At 30.3% G+C, this 26908-nt stretch overlaps 1 protein-coding gene across 2 annotated transcripts in view; it reads right to left on the bottom strand.

Moving 5' to 3' along the window:
- The window catches only part of LOC143057902 (calsyntenin-1-like), a 51744-nt gene that overhangs the window by 14295 nt on the left and 10541 nt on the right, over positions 1–26908 (bottom strand). For both annotated transcript variants that reach the window (XM_076231362.1, XM_076231363.1), the window contains exons 3-11: positions 15497–15692; positions 11496–11704; positions 7495–7641; positions 6774–6962; positions 4180–4452; positions 2967–3148; positions 2192–2321; positions 900–1054; positions 37–188 (exon numbers count right to left, since the gene is read on the bottom strand). In XM_076231362.1, coding sequence (XP_076087477.1) covers positions 37–188; positions 900–1054; positions 2192–2321; positions 2967–3148; positions 4180–4452; positions 6774–6962; positions 7495–7641; positions 11496–11704; positions 15497–15692 — 1633 coding nt within the window. The remainder of the gene's footprint in view (positions 1–36; positions 189–899; positions 1055–2191; positions 2322–2966; positions 3149–4179; positions 4453–6773; positions 6963–7494; positions 7642–11495; positions 11705–15496; positions 15693–26908) is intronic.

Raw genomic sequence — 26908 nt, 5'->3', positions numbered from 1 at the left:
ACATTTTCATCTTCAATTTTTTTTTTTATCACTTACAAGATAGAAGTCCTCATATCAACATTACGTCTGCCAGGTGTAGGATACCGTCTGGAGTTGATATAGGATACTTCATGCAGTAGTCTTTCTACCTCAGTTATATTATGACTGGTAATACTAAACTCTGTCATTTCACTGTTGAAGCTTACGGACTGAAATTAGAATACATGTTAATGTAATGCATTGGATTGATGTCTATATTTCTGTTAAAGAATTAAATTCCAAATTAATGATTTCACTAGCATTTTTAAGAACACCATAACTATACCCATTTTCATTTCAAATTCAAATTCATTTCACTTATTTTTTTATATATTTTGCTTTCCAAAAAAAGACGAAAAATTATACATAATTAAATAAAGTCTTCCGATGAATACAAATTGCAAATTCCTTAGATGACAAAAAACTTAAAAATGTAACAAAACATCAGTGTTTTTCATTATTCCTTTTTGTTATTAATCAGGCTATTGGCTTCTTAATTTGAATTTGTTACACATTTTATCATGATGGCAAAGATGACTATATAGTATTATTTTTTCTCATTGTTAAAGTTCATACAGTACCTATCCAAGTCATTTAGAAAGTTGTCTCATTGCAATCATACCCCATCTCCTTATTTCACTACTAATAGACTAAATACTGACAGGGTTCATGTCATGGACCAGGCATGTGTGTTATTTTTTGGCCCTTTATAGCTTGCTGTTCTGTGTGAGCCAAGGATCTGTGTTGAAGGTTGTACTTTGACCTATGATGGTTTACTTTTTATACATAGTGACTTGGATGAAGGGTTTTCTCATTGGCACTCATACCACATTTTCTTTACATTCGGCAGTGTTCTGTAATCTGAGAATACTTATACTTACTGTTCCGCTCTCCATTTCTGACAGAGCATGGAATTCTAAGTTTTCTTTACAGTCATTTAAACATCTGATTACTCTTTCACTCTCAGTTTTATCCTTCAGTATAGACAATCCAGCTAAATATCCATGGAAATATTTACCAAATTCATTTTCTTTTCCTGCAAAAGTCATGTAAATGGTCATTATATTACAACTAATAATCTACAATTTATACATTTTTATCAAAGGTTGCATTTAATGTATTTTTGTTTAACTTTTAATTTAACTTATTGCAATAATCCAGTGATAACAAATAATAAGTATTAATTGTTATTTGTGGGATACAAATTTCCATGGCGTTTGAAGGTACAGGTGAACAACAAATTTAAATGTTTAAGGAGGCTCGCGGGTATAAGATTTTCAGGAAAAAAATAAACTTTTATTTTTCATTACAAATTTTATTTATTACCTTTAGTAGTTGTTACTTTATCATGTGGTACAAAAATTATTCCAAAAAATCAATTCGTGTTGGACCCAGGTGACTTTGAAAATGTTTATATCATGAAAAAAGCTCCAAATTATCTCCCTTTGGTGCAAAAATGCTATTTTTTGTCATTAAAATTGAAATATCTTTTTTTACTCATCGGTGACCCATATTTTTTATTATTGTTTTCAAATAAGCTATACATTAACTAAATTATTGTAAAATTTAAGCGATTTCTGTAATTGAATTCCTTTTTTATTTCGATATTACCTCTTTTTCTCCTACTAGTTCAACAGAAAAAAAGTACCTTTACAAAAATGTATGCTTCTTTCGAAGTCAGATTGTGAGCATAAATGATCGGTGACCCCCCTTTTTGATTTTATTTTTCTATTAGGTATAAGATATAGTTCATTTATAGAAAAAATTGGCGAAATCTTATATTAAATAAAAAATTTGATTTAGACCCGCGAGCCCCCTTAAACAGTATAATTTTAATAAGCATGTTTTAGTCTTTGACCAGAACCAAGAAACCAAATATCCACAAAAATACCATTTTCCCTTAATTCACAAAATAAAGCCACAGTAATTTACACATATTTTACATTTAATTTGGTATTTGTCTATCATGTCCAATTTTATTTTTTCATTGAGGACTCAGCAGTAATTTTTGTTTTTATTGTATTGTCCATTTTTTTAATATTTCATTATATCTTTCCTATGTATTATTGTATTGGTTAACACATTTTGCTGATTTTACAATTTCTAAATACAAACACTTACAAATGTAACACAAATTAGTCAAATATTCCATAATATTTATTTTCCTTCTTACCTTGCCAACAAGCTCCAACCACCAGTTTTGTAAAATGGACTTTCTTAGAATTATGGATTGGCCAGTCATCTAAGATTTCCTCATTAGATGTATCAGGGATCAGTAACATGCCATCAATATACAGTCTAACCTAGAAACAAATAGCAATTATATTAGTAAATCTGGGAATTTTATTAACATAACATCAATATACAATCTATCCTATGAGCAAATAACAAATATATTAGTACTTGCATCAAACTTGTCATTTTTTAATATGCTCTTTTTTAACGAAAAAGTTTAGTCTGAAATTCAATTCTCATCAGGCACTTCCAATCAAGACGGTATTTAACATGTATTGTCTAAATCTGATTTAGTAATACTCCCAGGCGATTTAAAAAAAGTTTTGGCTTGATTTGTGAAATCATATTTGTAAAGGAACTGTTCCTATTTACACAAACTATTTTGTTTGCCTATAGACATGAATACAGTGTTGAGTTTCCTATTCAAATTCATGTTAATTCACCACTCCCTAGAGGGGATATGTTTATGCTACAGTGCCTCATGACATGTTAATCAAGAAGGCCACTTACTCTTACAAGTCTTAAGATTAAATAACAGTAAAAGTATAGCATCTTACAACAGTTCTAATCAAGATACTTTAATAAGCATTTGTTGACAAAATCTGATGATGTAAATGAAAATAACACTTCATTTTTGCATCATTTATAATTGGTACAAATTAAAAGAAATGTCAGTATTCATGATCAATTTTTTTTACAGATAGTGGCATTACCTCAGGGAAGTCCACACTGACAGCATAATGATGCCACTGGTTATCATTGATTTGTGGTATGTGCCACCTCCACTCAGCTGGTTTGAACACATCCATGTCTGTTTCATCCTCTGCCTCACGCCTCAGTAAGAAGACAAATTTCTCTCCATGTACAAACATGGAATAATGGTGTCTGTCCATTCCTGAAAACATTTACACATGTAATATTATAATCACGGTCAATTATGGTTGTCTTATGCCAATATGGTAATCTTTAGATAAAAGGCAAAGTAGAGTGTATATCACTAAGGCAGTATTCAAACAAGGTAAATGCTACTAAAGTAATCTGGATAGCAATTTTCATCCAGATAATATCAAGTTAGTACCATCTTAGTGTACAATTCAAACTAGATGGGTTTTTTTACTGACCCTTTTTGTTGGGTTGCTGTTTCATTGATGTTTACCCATGTGTTAAAAAAAAGATTGATTAACTGGTGGAATGTCAACCTTTCAAGCCTAACCTAATTTGACAAATTCTACATTAAAAATTGAAACTAAAAGTTGAGAAAATTGTATTAAAAATACTGCCATAACTAACGAATACACCTAATTGACTTAAATGCATTTATTTGATTCTATATTTATCTTGATTATGTCATCTCTGAGGTACAACACTTTTAACATGAATTGTTAATGCTTCCATGATGCCTAGCCTACACATGTACACCAATTTTAACATGAAATGTTAATGCTTCCATGATACCTAGCCTACACATATCAATTTATTATATCTCGTGTTTCTTAACATAATAATGTGGATGTTTATCTGAGTTTACTTTCTGCTATCATTTCTGTTCAGTGGGGCAACCAGATTGTACAATCTGGAATTGTTCTACATGAGGAGCCGATCTGTGTACCCTTCTAGAGCACCTGAAATCATTTATGTTTATGGTTGTGTTTATGTTGTTCAGTCTTTTGTTTTTTTATGTTGTACCTTGTAGGGTGTTGCTGTTCTTTTTGTCAGTTTATTTTGTGGTTTTTTTTTGCCATGGCATTGTCAATTTCTCATGCGAGATTTGAACATTCCTTTAGGTATCCCCCTTTTCTCTTGACAGTCCTATACCCTCCCTGACTTGAGACACAGAAAAGTATAATCTTCCTGATCTGTGATACATACTTATCTATTTAATCTTTTTCGCACTTTAATACACTTATAAAATACACTAAATCTTACCATCCCCATCACTGTTACATAAAATATGTTCTTTTTGTGCTTTCTTCTTCGCTTCTGTGTCTTCTGAAAAGGTGTGTTTCATCCATGTAGAGATGGTAAAATGTTTGTGTAATGTGTGGTTGAACGAAGCCTTAGGGACCTCTACAGCATTTGTCTTTCCATCAAAAAAGAAAATCTGGTCACTTTCCTTGCCATCGTCAGTTGGTAGATTTTTGGTCCATCCTGTTCCCACACCGGGAGATGGTAATAGGTCTATACTCTCACCACTGGCACCTGGAAAATAAAAATGTACTTAAGGTCACAAAGGGCAAGATGTTTGAATTAAATTAAAGACAAATAAACTATTAAACACTGTGATAATTATTTCACTGGGTACCAATTTTCTTAGATTGAGGAAACATTGATTTTTTTTTTTGGTTTATGCAAATTCTTCAAACAAGCCTATAGCTATAGGAAACTTATATCTAATTGAAAACTAAACTTCACCTATATACTACAATAAAATCACAAAAATCAGTACACCATGCATAATACTGAATCAACAGTAAAGTCCAACCCTATTGTGGCAGACTTATTTATCTTAAATACCTCTTAAGATCACTTATATAGAGCTTATAATTTTCATCATTTTGTCCTCAAATAATACTTATTCTATTAACCTAATGCCTTACAATTTTGACCTTGATTGATGGGGATGGACATAATGATCTTTTATGGATTTGAGATGTTCTAATGTTTATGCAACTGTATACTAAATATCACAGATTTATCATAAGAGATTCTCATTAAAATGAAATAACTATGAACAATAATTTTTTATCACAAGATACTTGAAATACACCATAGTTGTTACCTTAAGCATCTTAAGCATCCAGAATGACAATACATGTAAACAACTAAAGAAATGTAATAATTTGCCTTAAGTTTGAATTTGAAAAGCTAGAATTGAAAAGATATGCAATTACATCTACATCTTTATTTTATCAGGTAATCAATAATCTGCCAATAGTATTGCCACATTCCACAATAAAGTTGGTCCCAATACTACAAACATCCAGATAATTCTCTTCTTAAGAACTAATAGACAAATGTCAATTTTATTAGATTTTTTTTCTTTTCCAAATGTGATTTAATGTAAAACTGTGAATGATTTAAAATTCATTGACAAGAAATACAAGTGTAATCTCATTCTATAAAATATACTCTTATTGACTATATCTTAGCAACCAAATAGGCTTTAGTTCCTGTCTACAACCAGTCTAAATTAGTCAGAGAGTTCATTATAGATACTTATATTACCACCAAAGTCAAAATATTTAATTCAAGAATTCAGAAAATGAAATCCTTGATCTAACAATAGCTATTTTAAAATAATAAAATTCAATACTGTAAATTCAGAAATTATTGCGTGCATTTATTATTGCGATGTGCCGACCACAGGCAAAAATGCGAGGTTTAATTATTGCGACTTGCCGATTAAAAAAAAAAATTTTTTATGCTGAACATTATTGTAAATCACAGATGTTCACATGTCTTTTCGCAAAGTAAAGCTTTGTTCAAATCTATGCATTTAGTTACCTTCCGTATGTTTTCTGTGATTGAATACACAATTCTTAACTGATGTAACTTGTAAAGGGGATCTAGAAACTAAGATGCATTACTAGAACTTATGTGTTGTGCATGCCGACTTTGGGGATCTAGAAACTTAATTGAACATCGACCACGTGCAGAAGATTAGTGTAGAACGAGGCCCGGCTTGGGTAATTATAGGATATTTTTAACTTCAAAAGAAAATAAATTACAATATTAAAAGTTGATAATCGCAATCACCCGTAGTAAATTATGTTTGGCTTCTTAGTCCTTTTATGCATACAAGCGAAGTTGAGAAAAATAAAATTCATCATAAAGGCTTGGCTTGTGGTATATTGTTAACAATTACAAACAATATTAACAAAATAAAATAACATCGTAATTTGTCACTTTATATAATAATCGAACAGCATTCAAAAGTAATTACTAGTACTAGTATCCCATTCATAAAAGTTCCCGGCAATATTGTTCAATCATAAACATATTACAGACACATTACCAATTAAAAGTCGAAGTGTTATAAAAATGTCACCTGGCTTCACTGATTACACAGATTAGCGGAAATAAGTTGTAAAAACATATTACCCTTAAATGCCCAGGTGAAAGGTTAAACACATCACACCACTGAACAAAGGGAGATAAATCAATCACAAATTGACATTGGAAAAATGAAAGTAAGAATGCGAGGTTTAATTATTGCGATCGTCCGACGCTCGCATTATTCGCATTAATAAAAACCTCGCAATAATTTCTGAATTTACAGTACACAATGAAAAGCGGACATATTGTATAGACAAACAACTGCCTTGTGTTAAAGACTATATGTCTACCTCTGATAGTTTCATCATTGGCATTAACCCCACATGCCCTTTCATTCTATCATGGCTCTCCCTATTTGAATTTACCTAGGAGTTTGTTGGGTTTTTTTTAATACTTTTGTTATTCTCTTTATGTTTTTGAATTTTAAAATCCAATGAAAGGCTTAAAACTTTAGTGCTCCTTACCACAAAGTTTCCTCTGAGAGGCTATAGAGTAGGTGTCTCTATCACATCCTTTACCAATATGTTTGGTAGCTAGGTGCATCTTTAGGCTGACTTTCTCTGGCACACAGCCATCACACCAATCCAGATGAGCATTAGGTGCTATCTTCTGGGCTCCAGACTGGGGTAAATATTCCATTGCTGATGGAAAATCTAAAATTAAATAAAACAACCATTTAAAAATGGTTTTCGAAATATTAAAATTACAACTCTATGCTGTTGTATAGCTGTTTGTAACTTTATTAACAAATCATCTAGAAACCAATATCTGAAACAAATATCATAATACAAATTTTTTTGTGATAATTTATAATTCTGCTTTGTCATTTATAATGTACTTTTTTGTTTGGTGTTTGATATCCCACATTTTTGGTATGAGTTTAAATGCTTTTGCTCTTCAAATTAAGATATTCATCAAATTTTGAGTATGTAATTTGAGGGTCTTTCTCTTTTCTTTTCTATTAATGGTCTTTTCTATGGTTTTGGTTTCCTTTTTTTTTTCTTTTTTTTTGTTTGTTTTATGTTTGTTTTATTGTTATATACCAAAGCTCAATCTATTCTAGGAATGCTATGCAAATTCATTGAGAAATATGCAATTCATTCTTATTGAAAAGTACTATTCAGAGAGGTAAGGATTAGTTCAAAGTTTGGGACAGATTCCATTATACAACTTATACTATCTCACCTTTCCATCCATTTTTACAGACTTCCTTGACCCTTATATTGATAGAGATTGGTTTGGACTTCTTTCCTCCACAATCTTTGGCCACCACTTGTATGATGTAGCTGTGCATTTCATTGTAGTATAATGCCCTTGTATTCTTAACAGTTCCTGAAAAATATATAACAAAATTCTTTTAAATGTCCATGAAAATACAACTTTTCCCTAATAATTTATGAAAACTGGTAACCCCATATAAAATGAATCCAATATATGTGAAACAGAAAACTAGTTCATACCATTGGAATGTTACAGTGTCTAAATAGAAGATGAGTATTTGAAATATATTGTATCATCTTCAGGGGTATTTTCACAATCTTAGATCTAAAGATGAAATCCATATTAAATACAGTCTAACATAGATAAGGAAGGGCATCTAAAACAATTGTTTAGAATATTATAATGTATTGTTTTTTTTAAATTTTATTCAGACAAAATCTATACAAAAAACCTCTCATTATTTATAAATCTCAATAAACTATGCATAATCTGGTAACTCCAGACATCTAAATATATCTTATTGTGTCGTAACAGTTGTTTAATTGTTACGTTAGAAATGGCACTTTCATTGATATCCAGTGCTACCAATTTAAATTGGTAATTGAAATAATGAGATACATTACAAAATTAATTATTTATTGTTCTGAAAGGTGACATTACAGAAATTCTATCTAAATACTATACAAATAACCTATCAGGACAAATTTTGCTAAATTTTGCCAACTCAGCAAGATGACTCATCCAGTCATGAAATTGGAAAAAGATCCTCCATAGTCATGATAGTATTCGATTAGAATTATAACAGTTTTATTTCACTTTGACAGCTAACATAGAACAACTAAAAGATATGCTTCACTGACAGAAGACATTATTCTTGGAATCAATATTAAGAAGAAACAAACTTAAGCTTCTGTACACTTACAATGGTACAAAAGAAGTATGTTCAATAAGGCCCCCATACATCGGTAACAACTATTTAATAACTAATTAGGATTAAATGGGTGTTTTCACATAGTATTAAAGTTAAAATAATGACTAAATAGAAAATAAGTCTTTTTTTAATTCATTCTTATTTTCAGCATTCTTTAAACAACATAAACATTAGAATGGATTTCACTTTCCTATCAAATTCAGAGAAAATGCCTCTTTCCATTAGAACATAAACTGCATGTATACTGGACAGTTATATCTAACTTGAATACTTAGATTGCTGTTCACTTTTTCGACAGATAAACAGGATATAGCTAGTCAGCTTTCATCAAAATCTTAATTTTTTCACCATTTTAAAGAGTGTCAATGTAAAAGATATATAACAATTATTCTATTTTTACTTTCTAACAACTTAAAATTATCAAATTGACTTAATATTTTGGGCAAGTTACTTAGTTACGGACATAATACCTTAGTCCTTAATTAACCCCTAGTAAAAAATAACTAAGAAATTATTTCAATTTTAAATGGACCTTATACTTGAGGCAAATTAGTCAGAGCATTATACCCCTACTCCTTTATCCCTTATCATTAAAACTAAATATGAAATTGAGAAATATTACAATTTTGTTTTGAAGTAAAAACAAAAAAATAACAATAAACAGACAGACAGATTTTTCAGAACATATCTTCCCATCCTATAAGGATTCTCTACGTTACAAAAACATAATCACATCATAAAATAGAAAAGTTCATTGCTTTAAAGAGATGAATGACAGATCTTGACAACTCATCTACACCAATAAAGGGAAAAAATCCTTCGAATGAAGATATTCATACCCCCATCCCATTACAATTTCAGACGTACTTCTATAAATACAAGAGATGAGTCACATTTCTTTAGATCACGACATTTATTGATCCTAAGCCATCAATATAACTTCACGATTCGTATTCAATTAGTATACCAGTGTCTATATCATTGGTTATTTCAAAACAAATCAATACGATGCTGGAGTTGTTTTTTCTACAGTACTCAGAGTTGTACTGTCTTATAATAATAGTACTTAATAAGGATATAGATGTCTTCTTAAGAAGCCAAAGAGTACTTGTTATAAAGATTTAGTTGCCATCTTAAGTCTGAAAGTTCTTGGACAGCATTAGAAATTAGAAAGATCACCTCATCTCCAGGTCAATGCTTGATTAAGTATTTTCTGCTAAAAGGTTTCTAAATAAAATTAGTCCGTAAATAATTGCTTATAAACACGATAAATGAATTTCCTACCAAAATGTGACTATAAACAAGTCCTGTCAGTATCTGTTTCTTTGAGAAAGAATGAAAATATTTGACTTTGTTAAAACTATGAATCAATGCTACTATTTTAGTTGTATTTTTTGTGAGCCAAATCTCTTATGTAACTATAAAACAGTATAAAGCTATGTTGTATGGAACATGTGGAAGTTTTTTCTACAATATTTAATTCTGAAATTTGGGTTTTGAAGAAGTTTTTTTCTCCGCCTTTCATATTGGCCAAAATTGATGGATCTTGAGCATGTATTTGACATGTTTTTATTGTATATATTTAGAGCAGATATTCGAATGCATGTAGAGTAAAACTTTGGTTAGCTTGCTTGCTTTGTTTGTATTTTGTACAATTGTATTTGAGATGACGTTCAATCAAATTTAAATATAGTTTATACAGGTCTTGCTATGCCTATCTATATTCATTCAATTTCATTGATATTGTTTGCAGATGTCAATTCTAATTACAATGCTTGAGGACAGGTTTAACACACAGAGCAAGCAACCAACCAAAGGTTTACTCTACAAGCATTTAGAAATTAGCTCTAATCAGATAACAGCAGTAATTCCACATATCAAAAATAATAATTACTGTACAATTGTTGCACATATGAGTCTATGGGAGCAACATTGTGACTTTAACAGTGCTTAATCAAAAATGGCCAAACAAACTTTAGGGTAGGTAGGGGTAAAGTTAACACACATACTTTTTTTGGCCTTTCAAAGCTGCATAGGAATAGTGCTATCCAGTTAAAATTGTAAGGTTGATTTTTTGCTAAACCTCTATCCCTGGCAATTTTTCGCAACATTAAAATCATACCAAAACTTTCTACATTAACAGTATTCAGTTTACACTTTTGATCTTGTGGGTGTTAATATAGCATGTCTAGTTTCATCTTAAGGAGGAAGAAATGACTATATTTAATTAACTAAACTTTCGATGACCTCACCTTCGTAACATGGGTCACATTTCATAATCAATAGCACAAAAATATCATTAATTTAGTCTGAGTTTTACACCTAGCGATATTAATTTATCATTTTATTGTTGGTAATTACTATCTCCTATATCTATTCTCTTGACAATGAATTTCCATGGTTACTAAAGATACAACTAGGACAGTGACCATTACTACAGAAAACTGTTATTTCTCAAAGATTCCTACTGCCATGTTAAATTAATCAACTGTGCTTATTCCAAAAGCCTTTATCACAATAGCAATTGGCTTATGTGATTTTTCAAAGTTGCAGTTTGGATTCATTTCTTCATATTGATAAACAGGTGAAGTATTTTACCCCAAAGCAAAACTATATTCAATTTATTTAATTTTTTATATTTTATTATTTGTTGCTAAAACTTACAATGTGCATATTATGCAAAAAACAGTTCATGTATATGAAATTTGTTCTAGATTTTTTTTTATCAACAATGCATTAATACATGCATCTAATCTTAAAAATAACTTTTAAAGTTTTTCTGCTGATACATGTTAGAAACTTGGGTACACCTCCAAGATATTGAATTTCTATTACATCTGACATGTCTGATCAAAGTTCAAGTATGTAACATTTCTACTCATTGCTTATATAGAAACATTTGAAAAGCCTGTCATCTACAATTTCAGAGGACATACAGTCTGAGCTTTACAAATGTACCTGCACTTGACCTAAACAACTCTTTTATACAGCATACTAAAATTAACCCATATATATATTTGAAACATAAAATTACCCTCATTATCAACTGAGAATGGCACTCCCGGTGTGATGACTTCATATGAACAGATTTTCCCATATTGTTGTGATTCGTCTTGGTCTATAGCCTGAACTTTAACCAGAGAATCGTAAACCTTTCCTTCTCTCAAATCAGCAAACAAATTGGTTTTCTCAAACTTGGGTGAAAATTCATCTACGTCTAAAACTTTTACGTAAACAACAGCCCTGAAATAAACAATAAAAAAATGATATTTATAAATTATATTAGTGATTAATCAAACTTAATTCTTACTTGGTTCGACACATATAACAATACTTGACTCAAAATTGTTTCAACAATTCACCATTTCAGAATCTAATGCAATTGTTGGTGAAGCGTACACCAAAACATTTTGATTTGTTTAGGAACAATATAACGTACACCAAAACATTTTGATTTGTTTAGGAACAATATAACGTAACGTCATTAATGGCTAATTATCCATTATTCGTACACCAAAATTTCAAGAATAATAATTTTACTCATATATAGGCCTTCTGAAACAGCGAATTACTTCTACAAGTATAGAGATCTTATAATCAACCATAGACAGGGGCACAAGGCCTGTTATATTTGTCATGGTGTGTTATTTGGCTTATATTTGTGTTAGTGTTATTTTGGATAAAAATATGTTTTACTGTACATAAAAAATTTTCTGGCGCCAGATTATATATAGTTTGTACAGAGTGTATTGAGATATTTTAGGTGTTAATATGTGAATGCATATATCATGTTTAGGGACAAACATATAAGAGTAGGGGGGAATATGTCATGGTGTGTTATTTGGCATATATTTGTGTTAGTGTTATTTTGGATAAAAATATGTTTTATTTTAAGATAGAAAATTTAATGTTTGTATTTTGTAAAAATTTATTAATCTGTTTAATTAATTTTACCTATGCTGTAGCATTAGTACTCGAAATGTCACAGTTTGCTCAAAGCACTTTATTTTGAAATATTAATTGTAATTAGCATATGTCACTAGGATTAGGCTTTGTTAATTAAAGTCTCTTTTTACTAGTGAGAGTAATATTAACATCTCGTGTCATGTCGAGACATATTTATTTATTTTGGATTTTAGTATAAATATTGTTGGTAAATTTTGGAAAAGCAGTCAGTGTTTTGGAAGCGTAACCTCACACTACTCACGTCATTATACTGGACCTATAAGACTGTCTACCAGTCTACCAGTTGGCGGTGTAGTGTTGAGACAAAATTTATCTCTGACTCATAAATTTAACTTTAGAAAATACTTTTGAGAAACTTTTATTTTGAGACTTTTATATTTTGAAATTGAGATTAAGTACATTTTATGTTTTAGTAGTTTTGGCATTTATTTTATATTTTACATTTTAAGGAGAACTATAGTTTTACTTTGGATTTGATATTTAGATTTGATACTTTATACTTTAATTAGATTTTTATTATTATTATTATTTAGAATTGTTTACTAGTTGATTTTTTATCATCATTCGTCTAAATTGTTACAGTAATTAAATTATGAAAACCTTCCTTGCGTTTTAGCTATGCCTATCAGAACATTAAGTCTAGCGATAGACTGACCCCCTGTCCCTTGGTTCCAGCACATACGAGTTAGCTCCCCCTTATCTAACAGTGCTCTGGAGTGGACCTTGGTGACAGATACTTGTATTTGCAACATCAACAATTTAAGTCTTCATTGAAAAATTTAAGGGGAGAGGGTATGAAACATATTGGTTACAGCTGCTTTCAAATGAAAAGTTTTGGGTTTAACCAAGTTTTTCTGTGTACCAGTCCTTCCCAACATTACACGACTATCCTTTTACCATGAATCTTATGTAAACGTCTCAATTCTGTAGGGGCTGCATATTCATACATCTTACAAAACTTAACAGCCAAACCTGTGCTAATCCTTATATCAAGTCCTCTTTTATTGAGTATTTTTGCATCCTGCACAGTCAAATAGCTAAATTTAATTGATAGATTTTACAAAAAAATAATCTTTGTTGCTAACAGCAATAAGCTTGAGCTAAATACTGTAAGGAAGTACATTTACTATACAGCAAAGTTAATTTAACATAAAGTGAACTGAATAAACCTATACCATGCACTTCATAATTCATTTTTTAAAATAAAATAAAAATCTGTACTTTTGCATGTGTAATAATCTTTATAAATTCCAACTATTTAAAAGAGAATTTGTAAACACATGAATAGTTTATGTTGTAAATCTTTTTGATCAAATAGTGTGTCACATGAAAGATCCTATGAATTAATTATCATCTGGTAAATACTAATTTATATGGATTTTCTGTAGAAATTGCTGCTTTTACAGTAAAATTACTTATGTCAGATTATGATAGTGGAGAGTAGCTTTACTATAACTAGGGATAATGCCAGTTATTTACTGTTTGTTTCATTAGTAATTTACATATGTATGTGACCGCTTGACCATTAAACTTGTAATTTTGTATACATGTAGTACTTTTGAGTTTGTTCTTAACATTTTTACTACATGCATGATTTTCAATTCCAAATGATCTCATAGGTTCTGTAGGTGTAGATTATTAAACCACAAGCAAGCAGAAGAGTAACTATTTACGGAACAATAAAAATAATTTTCGTTTAATGAAGGGAATTCACGCTATATTCAAGATTTATTGTTTTGTTTGTTATACATTTATAGTACAATCCATGCCAATTTAATATTGGTTTCAATTGGTGCAAAACCCTTGAATTCTCTACGACTATATGGCATGTTTTTTCTCATTGTTGAAGGCTTCCATGTATATACACTTCATATAAACTTGGTGGAATGTCATCTCAATGGCAATTATACCACATCTCCTTAGCAGATATCAATTCTTTGAGGACTATTTGATGCTCAAATTAATTTCAAACAAAATAAATGTCAATTAAGCATAAATATTTAATTTAATCATGAAGTTTAAATATGTTGTTAATTTTCACAGATGATGATGTAATAATTCCTAACCTATTACCAATACATACAATCCTTAAAGACGTTGGAATTAACAAGATGAACGGTGACAAGTGTCTCCTCCACAACAATTTTCTACAGTTCTTGTGAAAATTAATGGCTGTTATCAAATCTTCCACTACATTTCAGTACCAGTATATTGATTTCCAATGCAATTATTTAATTATTTCAAAATGGTATATTTTAATGGATTTGTTCAATTTAAATTTTAATAGTTTACACAGCTCTCTGGGATGATTTAAAATTATATTTAAATAAACAGGATAACCTGACCATGCACAATTAGAAACTAAAACGTATGTACTTAAATTAACATGTATGCCTGACTGTCGAAGACAAGAAGCAGAGTACATATTTAAATACTCCTACAAATGAATTGGGCTAGGACATATTTTTTTCTTCTTTTATAATGGGGAGGGAAGAATTTTAAGTTAAAATTTGATGACATATATTATAACAAACGTTTTTGGCCTATCTCAGTATCATACCTGTTTTACCTGATCTTGAAATCAACACCAAGATAACCATTATCAACAGAAAATCAAATTCACATTTTTTTTAGCTTTAAAACAAACAATGTTAAAGTTTATATAATAGTCTTATTATATAAGTTCCGGGTGCAGGAGTTTCTCTCTACATTGAAGACCCATTGGTGGACTTCGGCTGTTGTCTGCTCTATTGTTGTGGCTTTGACACATTCCCCATTTCCATTCTCAATTTTATTACATGGATAACAAAAACCTATCCAGACATCCAAAAATTATCCATTATGAGATCTTGACAAAACTGAAAAATCGGAAATTGTTTTGCCTCATACATGTATGAATCAACTTGTCTTTTTATTTTGAGCCAAGGCGTTGTCAATTTATTTACGATTTATGAGTTTGACTGTCCCTCTGGTATCTTTTGCCATTCTTTTGAAACTTACGTAATTTTTAGGAAATATATAAATGATATTGTATAATATATTAATGATATTGTATTGCTTTATGTTTACCTGTCTGATTCTCTAGCAATCTCTCCACAATCATAAGCTACTACTGAAAATTTATATCTTATTCTTTTTTCAAAATTTAGTTTCTGTCCTTCTTTCAATTTAATTTCAGCTGTACCCTTTTTTCTGTCTATCATTTGCACTGTAAATGGACAGCTACTGCGTTTGGCTGATAGAGTTCTATATCCACATATTATTTCTGCAAAATAAAACAAATATTCTGTTAACACACAATTATGATTTTATGACATCATTAGATTTTTTACAATGATAGCTAAGGTCTAAGGTTTAACTTAGGCAACGTTTAGCATAGGATTTGTTAAAAGTCTATATATCAATCTAATAAAATTGAGAATGGAAATGGGGAATCTGCCAAAGAGACAACAACCCTACATGATAGAGCAGACAACAGCAGAAGCCAGAAGGTCACCAACAGGTCTTCAATGCAACGAGAAATTCTCGCACCAAAGGGCGTCCTTCAGCTGGCCCCTAAACAAATGTATATATGTACGTAGCTCCATAAATTTCACCTCTGTGGATGTGTGTTCAAAGTTCTACATGTATAGTCATTTTATTCAGATGTAATTACCAATCAAAATATTCATGGTTTTTACCAAGATTTGGTTTTTTCACTGATCCAATTATGAATAATGTTACACGTTTAATAACGTTTTCTACTGATTTTATATAGAAGGTAACCTTCAAGAACAACTCTTTATCCCAATCTATATATTTTTTACCACTTGACATGACAATGAACCCTCAAAACCTTCAATCAATTTGGTTGAAAAATCTATATAATAATCTGTTTACAAAAGATAAAACTATAGCTTAGGAACTTCTGTCATATTTACAAACATAATGACATCCTAACAACAAACAATTCCCTAAATGATCATTTATCCTATGTCTTCTTTGAGATTTCCTTATACTACATTGAATTATTGCGGTAATTCTTGATTTGTTGATTCTTCATCGTTTATTACGGTAAATAGCTTCAGGTGACAACGGACCAATAATTGTACACTGTCAGCATCAATGCCTGATTAATTCTATCGACTTAGGAAAATAGTCAATCTTTCTTAGATTTCATGTTTAAATGTCAACAGGCTAAAAATAAAAATATTGCGATATTATCTTAAACAACCTAAGACCTTAAAGGAATTTGCTATCTCCTATAGTGTAAGAGTTAAGATGGTTAATGTGTTTTACAAGATCAATATTAATCGATAATGAGGTCCTTTATCTTAGTTGTCAATTTCGTACGAAAACATCTATTTTTTTTTCAATAGCAAGAGGACCTATTGATCATTGGATCAGTTTATTCTCTTTTTTTCCAGATAACATTAGAAAGATCACAGAATTAAAATATCTGAAACAATCATCTACCTGTGTATAATGGCTTTTTCTTAATGAAAAAATCAATTTCAAAATGTTGCAAAAAGTCATTATTCAAACTGTCTTTGCATTTATACATTAGAAAGATCACAGAATTAAAATATCTGAAACAATTATCTACCTGTGTATAATGGCTTTTTCTTAATGAAAAAATCGATTTCAAAATTATTCTTTAAAATTAAACATGATTCTGTGCTATTTGTCCAGTATTACATGCAGTTACATAATACATTATCGTACAAGTTGAAAGATGTGAAAGAATTTTAAAGCTGCAGTGTGATTTTGTAGGAAGCTTTTAGGGTTCATCAATGGCTAAATTTGCATTGATAGTTGTTTGCTAAAGGTTCTGTAGAATATATTTCAAACAAAATAAAGACAAATACTATTTTGTGTTGACAGCTCATTAAGAGACCTTTCATGAAGGTCATTATTTAAACTTTGTTTGAGGTCAATAAGTGGCCATTGTTGGTGAACATAATATCACCTTTTACCTTTTAAATTACAAATAATTACTTTTTGCTCTGGCTATTTTAATTACAATTGCCCAATATATAGATAAATGGTGTCCCTTTGAATATTAGAAGGATCAATATATCAATGTACAGTCAATTGTATTTCATCACCTAAGACTCTTCAACATCATTTCCTGTTTAAAGGTCAACTAAATCAATGTCAGTAAACAGCCTTTCTCAATTGCTTTCTGAATATTTTGGTCTTTAGCATCACATAAAAGACATAATGTCAAAATGTGCATCTTATGCATTAAAATTGGTACCGTTAATGTTTAAAATTCCTATACATGATATTAAATACCCTACCGTACAGATTTTTAAAACTAATTTAAACATATATTTGTTTGTGTTTGGCCTTTCTAAGATATCTAAGTGCAAACCATGACATTTTCTGTTGAATTTCAACATCACTTCCTTACAATTAATACTTTCGTTCTTAACTTTAACATTATCGGTAAATTCTTTGTGCATGTGATCTGTCTTTATTGGTTGCTTAACATTAGAACAATACACGGAAGCTACACATAGAACATAAAGATTTCCACAAAGTTAACCTGAGAGAGAGACTGAAAGATATAAACACTTACAACAAAAAGCTTTTAACAATAATGACAAGGTTCCAATAAATTTACCCAGTATGCAAATTACAAGTGAAGAATTACGTAAGTTACAATGCTTAACTGGCACTTTAGTGAAACTTATCAATTAAGAATAGCAATGAAAGTTGTGTAACTACCTATTAAAACTGGTAAGCTTGACTTTTTTCAAGATTTGTAAACAATTTTGTCTGGCAAGTTCTGATTTATTGTGTACAAATTTGGTCAAACTATCAACATGATCAAATTGGGCAGTTATACAAAAATACAAACAAAATCATAAGTTATATAATGACAGGTTTTGTCTGTTAGCAATTCTTATTCGTTTTAACAAAAAGGACATAAATAAAAAGTTGAGTTCTGCATCACTTTTCAACAGTGTTGATGTCTTGATGATGGTTTTCCAAACTTGTGACAACTGAAATAATCTTCCAGAATGACAATCATTTTGTTCTTTTTAACATTTTGTCTTTGAATTAACATTTTAACATGGTCTTCTTTAAAACATTTTAAAATTTTATTCTAATTTAACATTGTGTTCTAACATTTTAATATTGTCTTCTTTTAAACATTTAAACATTTTGTTCCTTTTGACTTTGTGTTCTAACATTTTAATATTGTCTTCTTTTAAACATTTAAACATTTTGTTCCTTTTAACAGTATGTTCTAACATTTTAACATTGTCTTCTTTTGAACATTTAAACATTTTGTTCATTTTAACATTATGTTCTAACATTTTAACATTGTCTTAATTCTTTTAAACATTTAAACAACATTATGTTCTAACATTTTAATATTGTCTTCTTTAAAACATTTAAACATTTTGTTCCTTTTAACCTTGTGTTCTAACATTTTAACATTGTCTTCTTTTAAACATTTTGTTCCTTTTAACCTTGTGTTCTAACATTTTAACATTGTCTTCTTTTAAACATTTTGATCCTTTTAACATTATGTTCTAACATTTTAACATTGTCTTCTTTTAAACATTTAAACATTTTGTTCTTTTTAACATTATGTTCTAACATTTTAACATTGTCTATTTAAAACATTTTAAAATTGTGTTCCTTTTATTTTAACATAATTGTGTTCTAACATTTTAACATTGTCTTCTTTTAAACATTTAAACATTTTGTTCCCTATTTATATCATGTTCTAACATTTTAACATTGTCTTCTTTTTAAACATTTAAACATTTTGTATTCTAACTGCATCATTTAAACATTGTCTTCTTTTAAACATTTAAACATTTTGTATTCTAACTGCATCAGCCATTACTGTTGATTATGTTAATGAAGTTGAAAGATTTTCAGACTCCTTTAAGTTAGATACAATATTCCTTCACTAATGAGAGTCATTTAATCACAAATATCTGACAAATAGACAGGAAATCTTGCTAAAAATAAAATTTCCTTTTCCTTCCATTTATCAATAGGCTTGAATGCTGATCAGAAATCTGTTAGCAGCAAATTGAAATTCAATTTAATTTCATCAGAATTTATTTAAAATGTAATCAAGATACAAGATCTATTTGAAACCTGACAGTTGATAATATTTCACAAATCTGTAATTCAATCTATCAATTATAATGACAAGATTTTCATTTTGAACCAACAATGAAGTGCGGAATAAATTTGAAGAAATCTTATATAATATTAAGTGTGAAGTTATATTTCAATTTTTTTTTAATGCTGTTTGAATTTCCATATTGACTTTAGTTACCATGACACTTCATGTCATCTTTCAGATTATTCTTGATCAGTCATGTAAGTGCTGCATTGAAAGAATCCTAACAAACAAAGTTAAAATTGTCAAGACTAATTAAATGAAAGAACTTTAATAGATCTGTGCAGTTGTGCATATAAAAATCCATACAGTCATGACCTAGTAGAGAATTAAAACAAGGAATGTGTCTTAAAGACAAAATTAGAACTAAGAGTAGAAAGCAGCCAAAACCACTAAGGTCAAATAAAATAACATGTGTGGTTCCAATTATTACATCTAAAAACAAGAGGCTGTCACAACGACAGCAAACCGGATTTATTTACATTTATTTGTGTCCTGGCAATATCACAAGAACCATTACTGATGAATGGTGAAAGTGAAAATCATCAGTATCAAATTTGACCTCCATTTTGTCATCAGTATCAACATTTTGAAATAATAATATTTGAAAAGCTTAGATTGAATGGTTCATGAGTAAATGCAACAACGTGAATGGAAACGCCATTTTACGATCTTTCAAGAACCATAACTCCTGAACAGTAAAAGTCAAAATCGTCATTATGGAACTTGACCTCTATTTTGTCATCAGTAACAACATATTAAAATTTCAAAAGCTTTGGATGAATGGTTCATGAGAAAATGCACGGACACGACGGGAAACACCATTTTTCAATCTTTCAAGAGCCATAACTCATGAACGGTAAAAGTCAAAATCGTCATTATTGAACTTGACCTCCATTTTGTCATCAGTAACAGCATATTAAAATTTCAGAAGCTTTGGTAGAACAGTTCATGCATAAATGCACGGACACGACTGGAAACTCCATTTTTCAATCTTTCAAGAACCATAACTCCTGAACGGTAAAGGTCAAAATTGTCATTATTGAACTTGACCTCCATTCTGTCCTCAGTAACAACATATTAAAATTTGGGAAGCTTTGGTAAAACAGTTCATGAGTAAATGCACGGACACGACTGAAAACTCCATTTTTCAATCTTTCAAGAACCATAACTCCTGAACGGTAAAAGTCAAAATCGCCATTATTGAACTTGACCTCCGTATAGTTGTCAGTAATAACATATTAAAATTTTAATTGCTTTGGTTGAACGGTTCATGAGTTAATGCACGGACAACATTTGATTGCCGCCTTTCAAGAACCATAACTCCTGAACGGTAAAAGTCAAAATCGCCATTATTGAACTTGACCTTCGTATAGTTGTCAGTAATAACATATTAAAATTTTAAAAGCTTTGGTTGAACGGTTCATGAGTTAATGCACGGACAACATTTGATTGCCGCCCGCCCGCCCGCCCGCCCGCCCGCCCGCCCGACCGACCGCCCGGCCGCCCGCCGTACATCCCCAAATCAATAACCGACATTTTTGTCACAAAAATCCGGTTAAAAATTAGGGTAGGTAGGTAGGGATTTTTTTTTTTATTTTATGTTATTTTTTTACATTGAGTCTATGGGAGCAACATTCTGACTTTAACAGTGCTTAATGGAAAATGACAAAAAAATCTTTAGGGTAGGCTAATATTACAACTAAAAAGTAGGGTAGGTAGGGTGACTGGAACCACACATATATTATTATTTGGCCTCAGGGGTCTCCAACACAGAGAGTACAGGCCTTGAAGTCATAAAAATTTCCAGTCACTTTTTTGTACTCACACTCCAAAATCAACAAATCAAAATGCAAAATGTTTCAAGCATGATTTTTGTGCTCCGAGCACTGAGCAAAGTTTTATGACTTCAACCCCAGGGATTGAGCTTCAGCTGCCCCAAAAACAACAATTTTTACTTACACAACGAAAGATCCTATTTTGAAGTTTTGGATTTGAAATTTATATTCCCCTTTTTAACATGTACTTGAGCTCACTTTTGGTTTTAACAGTTTACACATTATACATGATGACCTTTTAGAGATAGTAACACATCTCAGGGCCTGTGTGCCATTGAATGAAGGCCTAGGGTGAATCACCAGAGTTTTATTGAGACCCATTAACTATCAGTCTGTATCTCACTCTGTCCGGGTCACCACCTGATGAACCCTATCATAAGAGAGGGGGGTCAAAGGGGTCCTAATCCCGAAATCCTGGGCTTAAAAACATGAAATCCAGAGGTCCAAAATTTAAAGAAATTTAAATCCTGACATCAATGAATTAATTTTTTCTGAAAAACGAATTCCAGGATCCTGAAAGAGTCAACCCTGTGTCACCGAGTTTAAAAGCACCTGATTCCTACGTCCTGAAAAGCTCCTGCCCCCCTCATCCTACCCTGATTTTCATCACAAATATGAACTTTACAGTACACAATATAAAAATTGGGATTTCCTAGGATTATGTAGATATAAGATGGTGTGGTTTGAGTTCCAATGAGACAACCATCTGCATCACAATTTGTTAAAGTAAAACATCATAGGTCAAAGTACATGTATGGGATATAAAGTAATTACTCATACATTTTATTTAGTCTGAGAGTGGATGAAATCTTGAATGGTTACACGTATATTTAAATAATGCAAGAAATACTCTTTTTCAGAAGACTGTAATATTTACCTTGACATACATTTTGTTTTGAAGATTGTTAAACAATCTTTTTAAATTTTTGTGTGATTAAATGAAAACAAATACTCTTTTGATGAAATTATAGTATAAAAGTCGACCTAACGTTTGAACATCAAATGAAATTTGGTGTTTAAATAAAGACTTTGTTCTTTTCAATAGAAATAATACCTGTATTTTTTAACATTTCTACCAATTAAAAAAATGATAAATGAATTAAACTTACAAGGTTTGTCACCGAAGTCTGAATATATATAGTATAAAAGGAACTTTCTCATTGTTGAAGGCCCAACAGTTGGTTATAATTGTTTACATCCACATCATTTGAACTTTGGTGGATAGTTGTCTCATTGGCAATCATACCACATCTCCATATAAAATTGAAAAATTTTGATTCCTTAGATAATATCAGGATCCACTGAAAAGGAATATTCTCCATTAACACTTCATGACAAATTGCATGTAATTTTATTCTCATCAGAATTTCCTTGCAAACAATCAAACATATATAATAAACCTTTAATTATTAATAACTCTGATGAATGGTGATTGCATGTCTATCTGACGATTCAGAATAAGTCAATAACTCCGTAGAGAGAAGATAGAGGTTCTGAGACTTTTAATGAAGTCTTGTAGTGACGCTAGTACTTTAAACTGAATTTTGAATAAGGTAATAAAACTACCAGTCTTTTTTGATATTTTATAACTTTCTTTTAATGATGTAACAATCGATATATAACATGGAAAGTAATGACTTCTTTGCATGTTTCTATAAGAAGAACTGTTTGAAAACAAAATATTGAGGCATTTAGTTACAGCATGAACATAATATGGCAAATTTTACAATTATGTACGTAACATGCAGCGATATAAATACAAGTAGATGTGAATAATTGCCAACGAGAAATCACAGTCCACCGACAGTAAATGCAAAGAAGTTAGCAACTATGTGTCACCGAATGCCTTCTGAGATCACCAAGGAGTAAAACCATGTACCGCATAGCAAACTATAAAAGGCCCTGTTTTTGAATTAAACCATTTTAATTTATTTATTGTAATCAAGTAATTTATGTGAGGGATAATACAGACTTTTGCAAAATATAGAAAAAACAAAAATGTGTACACGTTGGATCTAACATTATATGAATACATCCATTTTTCTTCAACAAGTTATAAGGGCTAAAGAGGGTCTTACAAAAAAATGTTTACAGTTTAGCCATTAACCAGGGTTTATGTTGTATTAGCTAGGATACTACTATTTTGACTAACCAGGTCTTGTCAAATAATCTCAAGGTCAAATTAAGTCTGGCCATGACTTTGACAGACCTTTAAGATTGGTCTACATAAATATTAGTTCTTGATTTTAGATTAAATCAGTTCTGTTACTTCTTCTTGTCAATTTACTTACAATGTATACAGTATTCAAAATTGTAAGTGAACAGGTTTTAAATCTTATTTAAATTTCAAAACTCAATATACATTTTGTCATTCACAGCTTTAATTGACTTTCTGGTTTATTTGTAGTTGGAATTAAATGTGAATTCCCAAATTGCAATCAACTTATATTTCAAAATCATTCTCAAATTCTCCAAAGAAAACTGCTAATTCAATTTGTTTACAAACATCATTGAAATATCTTTATTCCTTTTGCGGCAACCCTTCAAGAATAGTACATAAACCATCATGATAGCTATGATCTTATTGAAGCAATGATATTTAGAATGAGTGCACCAATATAAGAGTAAATGAAAACTTCAATAAGTCCATGTATGTTTTGTGCAATGACAATTTCATTTTATTTTTTCAAATTTCAGATCGTTGAAATAGTAAAATAATTTAATAACTGTACTTAAATATGTTGAATATTATTGTTTCATGACAATAGAATTTCAGTTAAATCACAAATGTACTTTATAAATTAAATGTACTTTGCCTTTAGCAACTTACATCAAAATAAAATTATTATCTGCGGACTATTAAATATTGATGTAATTTTTTCAATGATTTCAATAATTATATACCAACCAATGATTTGACAACATATTTTCTGTGCACTGATTACAAAAAGCTTTTCATTACTGGATTGCTAGTTCAATTAGGTGCCAGTAGGTATTTTTCCCCGCTCGATGCGATTGACATTTCAGAATACCATCATGGAACTTTATCAAAGAAAACAATTAACACATCCAATTTTCAGATGTGAAGTGCTTACGATTTTCTAAGCCATATTTAGTCCTGAAGAATTGCTTGATGATGAAACTGAGCCTTTCATGATTAAATCCGATTTGCATTTTTTTACATTTTATGAGGTGGTTTATTGAAGATCTCTTTTCCAAATCGATTAAAACTCTTCTTTTGCCTTGTGTAGAGTTATATTATCCCTTTTTAAGATTTCAGAAACAGACATTGAATTTCTTCTTATAGAATGAAAAGTAATCATACATATATACATTCAGCTTTGTCACACCAGTCATAGAAAATCTTGGTTCTCATTTATAACTTCTTGATTGATTGATTGTCCGTGTTAAATGGCACTTTCAGCACTCTTGTTATATCAGGCCATAAAAAAGAATACCAGTAGGTGTGTTTGCCCAAACCCTACCTTCCCAGAAAATAGCTGCCTACTCAAATTCTTTTATTGTCCTGATTTGAAGAAAATTTTTTTTAATCTGAATAAACACCTGATACTTCAAATTATTTTTTTGAAAAAAAAAGAAAATGCCTACCTACCTACATACTGTCTCAACCTTTGGGTAGGGTTTGGGCAAACCAAAATATTTTTAATTGTGGCCTCATGGCAGCCTGTTTTTATTGTTGGAGGAAGCCAGTTTGCCAAGAGAGAACCCTGACCATCAGTTAACTTTAAAAAGCATACATTTAATTTAAATGCAAGTAAAAATTTCCCTGAGGACCCAGGTCTTTATTTGCAATAACATTTTTTGCTAGCTACTACTAAAACTAACAAATCATAAAGGACTAAAGCCTTACTTGACAAACTACCTACTAGAAATAATGTCAAGTATTATAAGTGAACTACTAGAAATAATGTCGAGTATTATAAATGAACTAAGACAACAAATTTCAAAGTTTAACTTCAAGACCACTTTAAGGTTAAGGAGGCTTTTCTTAAGAAAGTAACATATTTTTTTGTCTTCAGACAATATCCCTAAGATTATTTCAAATTTACCATGAAAAAACATCAATATGTGCCCTGAATTTTCTCTATTATTTAGTTACCATAGAAACAAATTCCATTTGAATTATTTAAAACCAAAAACAAATAAGTTCAATCATACATATTACTTTGTAAAACAGTTTTGGGAATACTCTATATAAAACTCCAGCACGTTTTCTATCACTTTGAAGTACATCAAATCATTAAACATTGCATAACAATTAAACCATTAATTACAATTTATAACAGACAAATTCCCCTTCTGATTTGATTTCGATTTTGTACTATTTGTAATTGCTATAAAAGGTGCATTTCTAAATTAAAAATATTGCATTTGACACACTTATAAAGTAGAATTTTTATGTTCACTGTTACATAGCACAATCTTTTTTCTTTGGCTTTTTTCCTGTTTGTCTTAATAATAAGTCTACAAACTTAACTAATGGTTGTACATTATAATTATTCAGGCCATTGGATTGTTTTACATATTAAACTATAATGTTAGGACCTTTCATAGCTTGGTCAACAGTATGGGTTTTGCTCATATTTTATTCATTTGGTCTCTGATGGACAGTTGTCTCATTTGCAATCATATATAATACCACATCTCCTTATTTTATCAGGATAGACAAATGCACAGACATACAGAGGCTGAGAGATATATATTACCGGTAACCAGAATCCAATGGGAGAAAAATCCATGTCATGTACAAAATTGACAAATAGACCAGCGTTGTCAACATTTTTTAGTAATACAAAATGGATCATCTACATACATTGAGTGTTTAAAGGGTGATACATTGATTGATTGATTGTTGGTTGCTTAACGTCCAGTGGCAAATATTGCATGCATATTCAGGACGATAAAGGGTGATACATGTATCATAAGCAACTATTTCAAAATAAAGATCTATGTATGTAACATTGTATTCAGCAGAGGATAAAAATTAATGACTTTGGCTAGGAAGAAAGGTCATGATCTTAAATTTTGTTTTTAAAATGATTATAAAATATTTCATACATTGACAATTGAAAAATTATGAAAAATTCTTTTCCCAAAACAAAATAATTGGTAGGGTCAATTGTTACGTGAACATGTAGATATAGAAAAAAGAAACAAATAACATTTAATTTTTTAGCCTTAGCTTCACTCTCCCCTTGTCATATGCACCATGTTGTAAGTAACAACTTGTAACAGACAGTCTGAGCTACACAATCGCCTTGTCTAATTTACAGACAATCTGATATATCATAAATGTCATTGTTTATAAAACAAAAGATAATCATTGACTAATCTAATGATCTTCATATAAATGATAACATGATCACACAGAAAAGTGATTATAATTTAGCAAGTGTATATAATTTCAGCAATGATAAAATATTTATGCAGTCTTGGGGATAATCTTCATTGAAACTATCCACTCAAATCATGACTAGAAATCGTGTG

Source organism: Mytilus galloprovincialis, chromosome 13 (assembly GCF_965363235.1).
Source record: "Mytilus galloprovincialis chromosome 13, xbMytGall1.hap1.1, whole genome shotgun sequence".
NCBI lineage: Eukaryota > Metazoa > Mollusca > Bivalvia > Mytilida > Mytilidae > Mytilus > Mytilus galloprovincialis.
This window is presented reverse-complemented; position numbering and strand designations above follow the sequence as displayed.